The following is a 14,146-nucleotide window of genomic DNA, read 5'->3' on the forward strand; positions in this document are numbered from 1 at the left end:
TCACTCTCTGCGTGACCTTTTGCAAGCCACCTTGAGCTATCTGCAAAATAAGATAATAAATAAAAGTTAAGGAGGACGCCGATGAGCAAAGCCATGCTGATTGGCTAATCCTGACACTGAAGCATGTGGAACAGTGTGAGGAAGAATTCAGGATTCTACACTGCAATGAGCAACACATCCAACGTAGATAAGATAAGATTAATCAAGGCTGTTTGCAGACTCTGCTTCGTCCATATCGCCCAGACCTTCTTTATATGCTGTTGGGTAGTTTAAAGCATCATATTCTATAAGATCATCACGTTTTGAGAGCAATACAGTGCAGCAATCCAAGAGTTGGAGCCATAGACTGTATATTAAATAGATTAATCCTTAATATACAATAAATGGTTGAAGCAAATTGTTCCCGTCCTCCCCAGGTACTGCAGATAGAGTCTGATATGAGTCCTCCACTGTAAGTTAGCTCTTTCTAAGTGTCATGTGACTGTCAACGTTAAGTTCAGCCTGTTATCCTAAAAACAGCCTAAAAAAGCCCACCGCTCTGAAATAACACACTCTAGACAACGAGCTAAGAGGCTGCCTGTCTCGCTGCCTGCCAGACTCCATTAAATTATTGTTCAGTTTAATTGTTATAACTTTCTACTCCTTCTAAAAGATAATTCATGATTTCTTATGATTCATGAACAGACACTTACTCATTCAGCGAACATTAATTTGAATATTAAAAGACCTACACCAGATCTCAAAGAGATGTTTTTACTGAGGGGCATCCATGATGCATATGCAGGTCTGACCCCACTCTTGAGTCGACACAACCCACTTCCAAGCCAGGCTGAGACCCTCAAGTGTAACAGATGACTTTTAAGAACAGGTAAATTTGGATTTTTCACTACTAACTGCCAAAACCTCGACATGATGGTTCTTAATCACCAACCCAGCCAGTAATTTAGACTATTGTAGAGGCAGAAAGAGGTGCGAGGTTCTCAAAAGCTTTTCCTAACAATCAATACTGAATGTTCATTGTTTGCCCTGCAGTGTGAGAAACACTTATGGATCTGTCTGACCTGCAATATGTTCATTACATGGTAAGTAAACCGGCTGCAGAAAAAAAGAAATCAATTGCCGAGAAGCACAGGCTTCCTACACTTGATGAAATGACCGGATTGAGTCTCTGGGGACTGCTTATTTGTTGAGTGAACGCTGCAGAAAAGGTGTGAAATCATCAATAATCGCACAAGTAATTAATTAGAATTGCATAAAATTAAGGGCAGGAAAAATACAGTTTAAGTAGAAACGGATTGGATTAATGCCATTTTTTTTTCTTCTCACTGATTAATGACATTATGCACGGTGTGGAGGATATGAGAGGAGATAAGTGCCGCAGGCTTACAGGGAGGAAGAGTCTCTGAGCAGCGCAGGGCTTGAAGAGTTTCTTCCACTCGTCGGCGTTCCCCACAGAGAAGGTGATGGGGTAGATGGTGTACTGGAACTTGGCTGAGACGGCGCGAGGCCACTGGTTCAACTGCGAGCAGAAAAAAAAACACATCACACAGAGGAAGTGTCTAATGGACTTCTTAAAAGGTTTAGTTAACAGAAAGCGCGTGAGAAATTACAAACGACCATTATTGTGAAAGCTAATCTTACTCTTCTCACACACTTATCAACATAAACTGGCTCGTAAAGACGAGAGTAAAGACGGCCATTTAAAACAATGAAGTCATGTCTCCCGGTGCTGGAACGCACGCAGCTGCCAGCTGTTGTTTTATTAGAAAAGCTGCAGTCTAAACAGAGGAGGACAACCTCTTAAAGTCACTAAAGCTCGTGTTATCTGACCTGTTAGGCGCTGAGTCGCTCTGTAATCATCAGTTTAACACTTTGGCCCTGAAAAGAGTGAGAGCGCTGCGAGGAACCGGCACGGTTTGTGCTGACGACGACAAGAAACCAAAGGAGAGACAAACATTTCTAACTCTCTCAAAACACACACACACACACACACACACACACACACACACACACACACACACACACACACACACACACACACCATGTCACACTGGCTGGACTTTTTTTTCTATACATGTCCACCTTTAATCTTAGAACGATTAGCAAATTAATTGGTCAAAAGAAAACTAGCTGCCAACTATTTTGATTATGGATTCATTGTTTCAGCCAATAATATATTACTCAATTAATCATTAGTAAGTAACAATGTAAAAATGCATGTTTTTTTTCTCATATTCATTTTTTCTTGTTTCCCTCATTTTTATTTTTTTTCCTGTTTTCTTCTCATTGTCATTTTTATTGTTTTTGTCCTGTCTTGATTTTTCTTGTTTTTTTCTTTTTTATATTGTCATCTTTTCTTTTTTCCTATTTTCATTTTTTTCTTGATTTTTTCATTTTTTTCTCATTTAAATTTTTGCACTTTCATTTTTTTTTTACCATTTATTCTCATTTTCACCTTGTCTTGTTTTTATTGTTTTCATTTTTTCTTGTTTGCTTCTCATTTAGATTTTTTCTTGTTTCTCTCTTGATTTGATTTTTTCTTGTTTTTCTTTTTTTATAATTGCCAACTTCTCTCTTTTTTGCCAATTTTATTTTATTTTTTCTTGTTTTAATTTTTTCTTGACTTTTTGCATTATCATTTTTTCTCATTTTCACTTTTTCTCCTTCTTTCTCATTTTTTTTTCTTGTTTTTTTGTTTTAAGTTTCCTTTTTCAGCAAATAGCTCTGCCAGGAAAAAGCAAAGCCGAATGAACTGCAATTACTGTCATTTCCAGGCTACCTATTAATTACTGATCAATACATTTTAATTAGTGAAATTCTTAAAGGCCATTAATCAATTCATGATTAATCATTAACATCCCCAGTGTTGATGGTAAATGTAGTCAATTTAATCAATAAAATCCTCAGTGGCTGCTACATAGACCAACAGAGTTATGCTGCCCGTGAAGTTGCGCAGGCAATGACTACATGTACCACGATGCATAGCTTCTGACTCCCACAACCATCCTAGCCTACAGCTATTACTTTATTTGTCCCAACATACTGTTATGTGTCAAAAATTCGTATGTATCAAGCCCCCTGTTTAGGTGGAGACAGAAATCCCAGCAGAATCTGTCTGTGGTTCTTCCTCCACACCAGCAGGAAGAACAACAGCAGCAGCAGGAGACCTCAGCCTTCTTGGTCAATACAGATGGAGACGAGCAGTATGGAGGCATTTTATGAGGTTTTTCTTTGGTTGTTTTTTTTTCAGTTCGAAAATCACAGATTCTGAGTTCCTAAGCAACTCCAGCAACGTTTTGTGGACTAAAAAACTAAACCCGACATTCAAATGGCAGTAGATAATGACTGAATTTTAATTTTTGCATGAAGTACCCCTTTAAAGTGATCTGTCCTTTGATGCAACCAACACATCCACATGTTAAAGCAGATTAATTTGCCCTCAGCGCTTTAATCTGCAAACACAGCTGACAGCCTTCAGTTTTTTCCAACACTGTGACTTCACAAAAATTCAAATAAAAACCGAAAATACTCGGTTTTCGCAACCTGTGACTGAACGACTACGCAATTAATTGTGATGAATCAATAATGAAAATAATTTCAAGTTGCAGTCCTACCCAGCATATGTGCCACATTATGTAGGTTTTGACTACCGCAGCTTCTTGTCTTCCTCGAGGGGATTTTAAACACATGGCAATGATTCACCACACACACGCAGGCGAGCTCACCGGTTCAGGGTTTGGATTTAAAGCTGTTTAAGGCGCCTCAGGTGCTGTTGAAGGTCCATTAGTTGAAGTCTGTGTTAATAGACTATTAGTTACAATACCAGTGGCAGTAATCAAAATCATGCCAGACACCTCTATAAAGGTGACTTTGAAGTGATACATGGTACCGGAGGAGAAACAGGGTGTCTTGGTGATATATTACGCCCCAGCCTTGAGATAAAAGGGTTATACGTCTGTACTGGAGCGAGTCAGAGAGGCAGAGTTAAAACTGCTCTGATCCTGATATCATCTATCAGAAAGAGAGGAGGAATGTTTAACATGCGCTGGATTAAATCAGTCGTCACTGAAGAAGCATACGTAGAAAATAAAGCACAAAGAGTGACGGCTCCTGCGCTTCCACGTGTGATCTTATGCCTTCTTGTAAAAATCTGCTCTGTATACACGTTCGGGCATCAGGCCAGTGAAGGATTCCTACCTTTTCTTCGAACTGCGGGGCCAGAGGGTCCTCAGCAAAAATGTGAAATGTGATCTTCTTGAGGCTGAACAGGAGGGCCGATTTGACCATGGCGAGGGTCTCGTCCAGTCGGTTCCCACAGGCCACCACAGCCAGGTGCATGACCTCCTCTGCCCGTCTGCGCCTGGTCGCAGGTCGGGCCACGTTACTCCGCGGTTTACTGAAAAATGTGGACAAATACAGGGATGGAAACTGTTAGCATAGGAAGAAAGCAGATAATGATTTGAAGTGAACACAGGTACGGTACAGTCAGAGGTGGGAGGTAACTAAGAACAAATATGTTTCAGGTATCTGTACTTAACTTGAGTATTTATTTTTCCAACAATTTTTTACTTTTATTTCCTACATTTGAACACCACTATCTGTCCTACTGCTTACATTTTCAAAACAGGCTTGTTACTTTACTTTGACTGCATTTGAGGCAAATTCTTGATTATTTCCATTTTGCTTTATTGTGTGCTGCTTTTCCAACATCAGACAGACTTCAAGCTAAATGGATGAGACAATAACACAATTTCTTGGTGCATCCATAAGTGCATGTCAAGCACGACAGACATGACAAGACAACAAAATACATAGCAATACGAATAAGACGCAGTAAGATGAAGAACAGCGTAACTAGACCAAAAAGATGTAACAAAACAAAATAGACGTAACAAGACTGAAAAAAAACGGTGTAACATGACAAAAAAGACACAATGAGATGAAAAACGACATAAAAGACATAAGACAAAACAAAGTAAGAGACATGACAGGATGAAAAACAAAGTAAGAGACATACGATGAAAAAGACATGACAAGACAAAAAACTAAATGGGAGACATAACAAGACAAAAAGACGTAACAAGATGAAAAACAACTTAAGAGACGATACAAGACGAAAAAGACGTAACAACAAAAAACAAAATGAGAGACGTAACAAGACAAAAGGATGTAACAAGATGAAAAAGACATAACATGACAAAAAAACAAAGTATGAGATGTAACAAGATGAAAAGCAAAGGAAAATACATAACAAGATATAGATGTAACAAGACTAAAAATGATGTAACATGACAAAAAAGATGTAACAATGCTAAAAACTACATAAAAGAAGTAAGAAACTGAAAACAATGTACCAAGGAGAAAAAGCTGCAACAAGAAGACATAAGAGGGAGACTCAACTGGACGAAAGGTGAGGTTCAGTTAGCTTTGAGTACTTTTCAGAGCGTGTACTTTTTCACTTTTACTTGAACAAAGCTGCTGAATCAGCACTTCTACTTTTAGTCTTTATACACACGTATCTTGAGTAAAGAATGTGCATACTTTTCCTACCTCTGTCTACAGTATATTTTCAATGCATTAATTGAACAAATAATGTGCACGCTAAGCAGTTTTTCTTCATCCGACAGTGTCTTCAGATCTAACTGGGCCAAGGCCATGTGTGAGGAAAGAGGGGGGGGGGGGGTTGTATCTGCTGACAATCACTGATCTCACAAACCTCTTTTCCCTCAGTCATCGCCTGTAAATTGGCCCGTGTGCTGCAGAGCCTGTGAAGAACAATCTGTACTCTACAACAGATGTACTGACTCAACTACGCTTGAGTCACAACATTCTCTGAATGACAGGACTGGAAAAGAAATTTGAGGCTTCCACGTTAGGTTTGATCAATATGGAATTTGAAAGGTTGATACCCACATGTCTGATTTATTTATACAAGAATTAATTCAGCACTTCAAGCCTATATTTAGACCAAACTATAAAACAGCATTTGAGTACCTTAAACCCTCCACTTTAACTACGCTGGTTATTGACCTCTTGCTCCATAAAATTCCCCGTAAAATTACTTCAAAAGGTTTTTTTTCACTGTACAACAACATTTATCTGCTTCATTGCAGCAATTTCATGCTTGTACTAAAGATAACATTCAAATCCAAGACATAATTTTTCCATCAAATTGAAAATGGTGTGTTTTGCATTGCTTATACAGCACACATTTCTCTGTAATTCAGTTTTTTTTTTTATCACAATGTGACAGCTTACAATTTTGAACCAAGCCCAGCTCCTCAACACGCATTTGTAATTACAGACTCAGTGGTAGAACGAAAAGGGTAAAAGTAGGGCTGATCTATTTCAAAGAAAAAATACTTCTTTTATATCTTAAGAGTGTGTATTGGTGGTCTAAATCAGTGCCACAGCGAGAGACAAGATAAAATCTCAAGGCTCACCTGTGTAGATCTCCATGCAAACTGGCCTCTATAACTAACCTAACCAACAGAGGCAACAAGTAACCAAACCAATTCAAGTGGTTTATTGCAATAACAATGTATGATGGTCACAAAATCTCAACAGCTGGACCTGCCTCAGCACCGGCTTTAGAACCTCTGGTCTAAATAATTTCCCTGTCAATTTAACACAAAATTTAATTTAGACTAGTCAACTACTTTAAACACTCAGAAAGCAGTTAAAATTGAGCACAATTTATTAACTGATAATGTTAAACACTAAACACACAAAAAAATACTGTGTACATTAAGAGCCATTTGAAGCTTTTAATCATGGCCTACAATTGCCAAATCATATTTAAAATGCCGCTGAAATGTGCTGTGCAATGCAAACATTACACATTAACCTACAAAACAATGTTTCACCCGAGGATCACAGTGTCGGCGGGTAAATGACCCGGAGCTGACGTCCCATCTGGGCATACAGCATACAGCGAGAGGGGCTTCTGTAATATGTTAGAGGCAACAGTTAACTGGCATTGTGCATGAATAAAATATTGAGAAACAGTTTAACCGACTAGTATTTCTGTTGCCCACTAGCGAGGGTGGCAAAATTTAATCGTGTGGTCTGCAAATAATACAACCAAATAATCGCAAATGTATGTTGTTTTTATATAAATATAATCACACAAAATTATGCTGTTTTTTTTTTCAAACCATCTCAAATTTTTAAATGAACATGATGCGTTTTCTACAGAAAATTTCACAATTTAGCTCACATTTACAGTAATATGATATTAGTAGTCTACATTTAACATTATTAAGTAATGAAAAGTAAATAGCGACATATGTATTATATGTTTATTGATAACAGCCACATAGTTGTCTTCTAGGTCATGTCTGATAATAAGTTGACAAAAATAGTTGTTTCACATCAAAAAATGACAGAGTAGTTGAGTGATAAATACCACAAGTAGCATAAATACAAGTAATACCACAAATAAAGGAATTAATGTTAGTTGGCTGCAGCAGACTAGCTGGTTACTAGTCAACAGCAGGGGAAATCTATGAAAAACTAATCTTTCTTTTAGCGTGACTTAAAAACAATAAGTTGTTTTGCCTTATTTAGAAGATTTCAAGTAAAATCAGACTGTGTGACCTCACACCACGAGAACTTGAGGCTAGTGATGCGAGACTGACCCACAATTTCCACCAGGCATGGCTGTGCTGTGTTACGGCAGTCAGAGTAATCTGCAGCCATTCTACACAATGCTTGTGATTCCACCAGAAGTGCTGCAGCGCGTCCCAGAAACGGCTCTCCGCTCCGCTTCAAACACAAGCTGAGTCTATTTTTTACTGATGCCGCGTCAATTAGCACAGAGCAGATCGAACAGTTAGGAAGTGAGACACAGGAAAGGCAGGGAGAATACAATTAATTTTCAAAATAAAAGACCCTGCACAGACTCACAATCACATAAGACAGCCAGAAAGGAAACTATTTAACCACGTAGCCTGCTTATCCATGGCAGAAGCATAGCAAGGAAAGAGGACCTAATCAACAAAATCTGAGCAAGTAATCACAATCAGGCGGGCAAAACACTCTGCTGCTTAAACGCTTCTGAAACGCTGCTATTGGGTGCTGCAGCCGTGCAGAGGACAGATCAGAACTGTTGCAGACTGTTACAGACGTCCCGTGCTTGGTAGAATCAACTGCTAACTGGGTTAAAACTGTAAACTTCATCCATCCAACTACATCCATGACAGAAAAGATATAAAAGATCCATTTTGTGGGTTTATGAATTGATATCAGACCATGCAAAGGAAAATCTAATTTTTAACCCAGTCCTAGTTAATATGGCTGTAGTGAAAAAGGTCAATTCATTAGAATGAACTCGTCATGGAATACCGACACACTGCACAATAAATATTTCACAAACTAAAATACACTGTATTTGTCCTACCAGAAATCTAACTGGGTAATATCATGCTTGCATACTAGGCAATATATATCTGTTAAAAACACCAAACACATCCAGTCTCCTGTGAACATGTCACTGTTGAACAGTGATGGCAGTCACTTCATGAACACATCAGCAGCACAGAAATTCATTCTAGACTTTATGAGAATCAAGTCAGAGGAAGACAAGCGAGGCATCTGAGAAAACAGCACAACACCACATTCATCCTGCTGTCAGATAGACAAGGTGTGCAGTCAATGATTTTTCTCAAAGACATGACATCTGCGCCTTCGTGTATTGTTCAACACCGCCTCCACACACCACCACACACACGCCACACCCACTTCTTTTCTTCCCAAACTCTGTTCCTACTTTGTTCGTCTGCACTCAAAGGCAAGGAGGTCCTTTATCTGATGTAAAAAAAATGTGCTCTCTCTCTGCAGAGTAGGGCTGCTGTAGAGTTAAAATACACTCAGCAGTGCAGAGTAGATCCCACTACGGTGAGGAAACATTTGTACAATGGGGGAGCCTGAAGCTAAGGCCGACATCATCAGCCGTCCTCCATGTACACACACACACACACTCCATGGGGCTGCTTGTACTAACAACATGTTCAACATAACTGTTGTCATAGCCGCAGGGAGAGAAAACCGGCACTCAAAAAAGAACAGGGAACCTTTTCTTCAGCGTGAAGCGTTATTTGGGAGAACAGTGGAAGGCAAATGGTTTTATGACTACAATACTGCTCCTGTGACAGCACTAGAAATAAGGGTGCTAACTAGAACCATAAAGGATTCTTCGGCTTGTCCTCATCGGTGAACCCTTTTTGGTTCCTGTTGTTCCTACTTGAAACGCTTCCAGAGAGTGCTACTTTGAACTCCACATAAAGGGTTAAACCTAGAACCATCTATGATAGTTTCCACCCATAACCCCCTGTGAAAGAGTTCTTTGGATGAAAAGATATCTTAATGGAATCCTCGGTCTTACAAAGAACCCTTTCCTCAAAAAAGGGTTCTTCAGAAGCAAACCCTTCCAGAGAGTCCTACCTAGAACCCCACCTAAATTTTAATACCTAGAACCACCTATTTCCACCCAGAATGTCTTATGAGGGGTTCGACTGAGAACCCCTCTACAGTGTAATTGTTCCACCCAAAACCCTCTCTAGGGGTTCTTTCCATAACCTTTCCACCTTCTAAGAGTGTCAGCAAGAGTCCTCCCAGGGAGGTTCTACCAACAACTTTTTAATATTCTAGGGGTTGTATCTAGAAGACAAGGAGGGGCTTCTACAGAGAACCTTTTAATATTTCATGGGTTTTATCAAAAACCCACCAAGCTGGTTCTACAGAGAACTTTTTATATTCCAAGGATTTACTCTAGAGTCTACCAACGAGGTTCTACATGGGTTTTATCTGGAGTCCATCGAGAGGGTTCTTCAAAGAACCTTTTTATATCCCAACAGTGTTATCTAGAACACACTGATGGGGTTCAACAGAGAACTTTTTTATATCCCAAAGGTTCTGTCTAGAACCCACAAAGGGAGCACTACCAACAACCTTTTTATATTCCAAGGGTTTTATCTTGAGCCCATCCAGGAGGTTCTCCAGAGAACCTTTTTATATTCCAAGGGTTTTACCTAGAACACACGGAGAGGGTTCTACAGAGAATATTTTTTATAATCCAAGGGTTTAATGAAAAACCAACCCAGGGGGTTCTAATGAAAACCTTTTTAAATACCATGTTTTATCTAGAACCTAGAGGGTAAATGGTTCTGGGTAAAACCACTCTTCCCTTCAGGAAGAACCCATTGGGAACCCTTATTTCAGACTGCACACACCAAATGGCGTGGATTTCCTCTGAGCCTGGAGGAAGCAGAGAGCCTAGCACAAAATGGATAGGAAGAGAGATGAGTGAAATTTGACAGGTGGGTTGCAGGGCAGTCTCCAAGCGTGACACTTCGTTTTCTGCATGGCTGAGGGACAATGATGAAGCGCAGATTAGGATGAATGAGAAGGTGCTGAGAAATCTGTCTGCCACGCTTCAAAGGCTGACGCTCTGTCAAGGTTGTTGAACACACATTCCTATTTTCCCGCAGAAAATGCAACCCATATCTCCCACACGACTGTAATTACGCCGCACTTAGTCATGCAAAATAAATGCCCTTGAAATGATTTCTGCATAAAATTGGATGACGAAACAAAAAAGAAGAAAATTCTTTGTTGCACAGAGCATGGGCTGCACACATGATGTTTTGTGTCATGGCACCATTCCCCCACATCTGGAAGCAGTCAAAAAGCACAGGAGAGGTACAAAAGGATTGAATTCATTACTGGCTGCAGAGTGAGCATAAGAGGAGCCCTCTGCCTACAAAGCACCACTGCCAGCCCTTTTAAATCATGTAAGGAGAGAAAAAAGCAGCACCTTCAAAGATAATGTCAAAGAAAAATGTGCATGTACAGAGTGAAGAGCCGGAGCAAAAACTACACCAAAGAACACCTTGAAGGCATTTAATTAATCAGCATATAACTGGGTCATTTGGTGGACTTATGTCCAATATGTTCACTTTGGTTTGAACCAGTGGGTATCAAAGGTAGAAAACTGAACATATTCCCATCATGCCCTTCCTCTACAAGGGAGTAGAAAAGAACTCAGCTCTTCAAAACAGGCACAAAATGAAACCAAGAGATACTGCTTCAGACTGATTAACTGGATTCATAACTGGCTTGTGTTTTACTCAGCGAGTTGCCAAGACGAGGCAAAGCAGGGAACATTCAGAAACTTAGCTGATTGGTTGTAAATAGTTGTTGATGCAGCTACAGCCAGAAGTTTCAAGCTTTCATGAGGACTAGACTATCTGTTTTCATTTTCTTTGCCCTATGAGATGAATGGCAATCATGAGGACTTCTAGCTGAATGTCTGAAACCAAATATTCGTCAATACGAGCCACTCCAGTTCTTTATTCACCCAAGATGTCCTTGTTAAACTTGATGGCATTTTGGATGCATGTCTTGAAATAGAATTACTTTTATACCACCTATCAAAAAAGTCACAGATCTAAGAGCCCTTTTCCACCAACATGGAACTGTCCCCATTCCACTTTGAGAGGAGCATTTCTACCAAAAAGAAACTGAAAAGTTGGTTTCCAACTAGAAGTGGAAAATTGCAGGTTTTCTTGCACTGCAGGCCACGCCCCCAAACCTTGGGAAAGTACCAACCACCGAGCGGGGACTTTTTTTTACTGTGGAACTAAATTTAGGCCTTGAGAGAGAAGTAAAACCTGGTCAATCATTCGTTATGTTCGATACCTTACATCCCAAAGGAGATTTGGTTTTGGTGCTTGGTTCTCGACAAATAATTACTCATTTACCTGACACACTTGATTTTTATCTTAGTTCAAGCAAGTTCCACCTGGGTGCTGAGACAGTTAGGTTAGCCACTGGTTGTATAGCTCATAAAGCGAATGAGTTTGGCATGGCAAATACAAGTATCAAGTAGTTTCCTGAACTTTGCAGATACTGAGTACTGATTTGGAACCAGTGTGTTCATTATTCATTTTTAACACCAGTACTACTAACCTCATATGAAGGAAATCTGCTTTCCTGCTCGTCTGTGAAGGTTCTCAGTCATCCAGGTCACGGTATTCACTAAAGATTATCTAAGGCAACCGGATTTGCTTAGGATCTTGAAGACGCTTCATCTCTCATCCAAGAGGCTTCTTCAGTTCATAACTGGTCCTTCATGTCTCCACCACACGTCCTTAACTTAATTGTGTTAGGCTTGAAACAAAGTTAGCCAGCTAGCTATACTGCAAAGAAAACAACTGTGGCATGATTGAAAGATGCCCAGTGACAGCAGCCCACAGAAAAGAAACACCGCTGTCGCCAATGTAACCAAGCATCTTGTTCGCCTAACTGGGCAAGCTTAATAAGAAAATAATAAATGGGACATGTGGACGTAAAGTTACAGCAATGATCGGCAGTAGCGGCTTTTTATTTTCTCACCAACAACAAATGAACGAGTCTTGTGCCTCACAGCAACTCTGAGGCAACACACTAGCTTAAATACAGAAGGCTTTTAAATCACAATGTTATGATGGTTGAGGGTTCAGTGGGCGAAGACTGTCAGCTCTCAGTGACCATCGATCCAACCCTTTGTCAGTCAGTCCATTGCGCCTGTCCAGTATAAACAAGCACACGCTGCAATTGTCAAAACTTTGTGTACCACTACACTCCTACTGAATGTTATTCAAATGGTGGCTACATTTAAATGATTGAAAACATTGCAGATACCAAGTGATTCATGGTCCAGAATATAAAATAAACAGGGCTGCAACTAACAGTTATTTTCATTACCAATTGGTCTAACAAATACTGGGTCGATAATTCAAAAAACAGTTAAAAGTGCAGATCACTATTGTTCAGAGCCTCGTCATCTTCAAATTGCTTATTGAAACAGAGCAAATGTTTGTCTGCTTGATAAATTACTTTTAATCAAACAGCTAAATTGTTTCTCTTGAATCAATGAGTCAGCTAACTGTTTCGGTATTTGTTGGATCAGTAACTGTTGAGAGAGGGTTATCTTTGCGCTTCCAGGAAACCGTCCATAGAAATCCTGGATTTTACCCAGTGCAAATCTTTCTGTCTTTCTCCTTCCACGCCCTCTATGACTCACTGTAAAAGAGAGTTAGCCAGTCTAACACACAGATTTAACTGCCCCGATGAGGCTCACACAGGCAGCCTCTCTGACCACGTCAGGCTACACAGGCAAGGAGGGAGATTTTCAAAACACTCCCAGCAGAAAGAGTGTTCAGTCATGCAAGATGACATTTTTATAGCTATGCATAATGCCATGGCGAGAGAGTGACTTCTTTACTGCAAGAACCACTGCTTAACTATATTTGAAGTGACAGGGCAAGGGATTTGTTTCACCACAACGTATCGACACCCATCTAATCCTGTAGATGCAGGCCTTAATTCAATGTAACACAGCAAATAGAGGGGTTACATGCGTATTATTCCACATCTAAAACATATACTGAAGGTAATAAAGAGATTAGACAGGAAGGATGTGTGACTTAAGCTACAGGTAAAGGCTCTCTTGTAGGGATAAGAAGCCATAGGTTTTGATGTTTAGGGCTGAAACCAACTACTATTTCATTGTCAATTAATGTGTGTGTAAAATTCCCATCAGAATTCTCTATACCGTCAAAAACTATGGCTTGTTACAAAGACCCATCTCTGAAGTCGTCCTTGGAAATTGTTTGGAAAAGGGCAGGCACTCACAAAAAATACTTGGCAGGTGATTGGATGAAGACTCAAAACAATCAGATCAATAAAACGTATGATGTAGTAGAAGAGCACTACTATATCAAACCTTTGCTTAGTCAGTCGAGAGAAGAGCACCATCTACACTAGTCTCTTTGAGAGCTGCCATCATTGTTTCTGAACACTTCTCTCACAGTCATCACACCCAAATCACACCTGCCAGTAGTTCCTCACAGGACATTGACTGGTCTGAACCACAGTGGGTCGGACGCATAACTTGAAGCCTGGCAAATGGATTCTTGCATGACCTTGTAATGTCATGAATGGAGCCACCTCACAAGGTCCAAAGTCCAACATAGGGATATCCAGATATCATTTTTTGGCTCCCAACAGCAATACAGTATATACACTCCTAACCCCGAATAGATGTGATATGATTGCTATAATTGTTGTATGTTCTGGATCAGGCTTTGTAAAGCGTAAACAA

General features: G+C 39.8%; 1 protein-coding gene across 1 annotated transcript in view; it reads right to left on the reverse strand.

Annotated features, from left to right (window-relative positions):
- The window catches only part of gxylt2 (glucoside xylosyltransferase 2), a 34,184-nt gene that overhangs the window by 15,610 nt on the left and 4,428 nt on the right, over positions 1 to 14,146 (reverse strand). The window contains exons 2-3 of the mRNA XM_084727669.1: positions 4,198 to 4,396; positions 1,388 to 1,519 (exon numbers count right to left, since the gene is read on the reverse strand). Of these exons, the coding sequence (XP_084583795.1) occupies positions 1,388 to 1,519; positions 4,198 to 4,396 (331 nt within the window). The remainder of the gene's footprint in view (positions 1 to 1,387; positions 1,520 to 4,197; positions 4,397 to 14,146) is intronic.

Source organism: Lutjanus erythropterus, chromosome 2, assembly GCF_056507025.1.
Source record: "Lutjanus erythropterus isolate fLutEry1 chromosome 2, fLutEry1.hap2, whole genome shotgun sequence".
Classification (NCBI taxonomy): Eukaryota; Metazoa; Chordata; class Actinopteri; order Lutjaniformes; family Lutjanidae; genus Lutjanus; species Lutjanus erythropterus.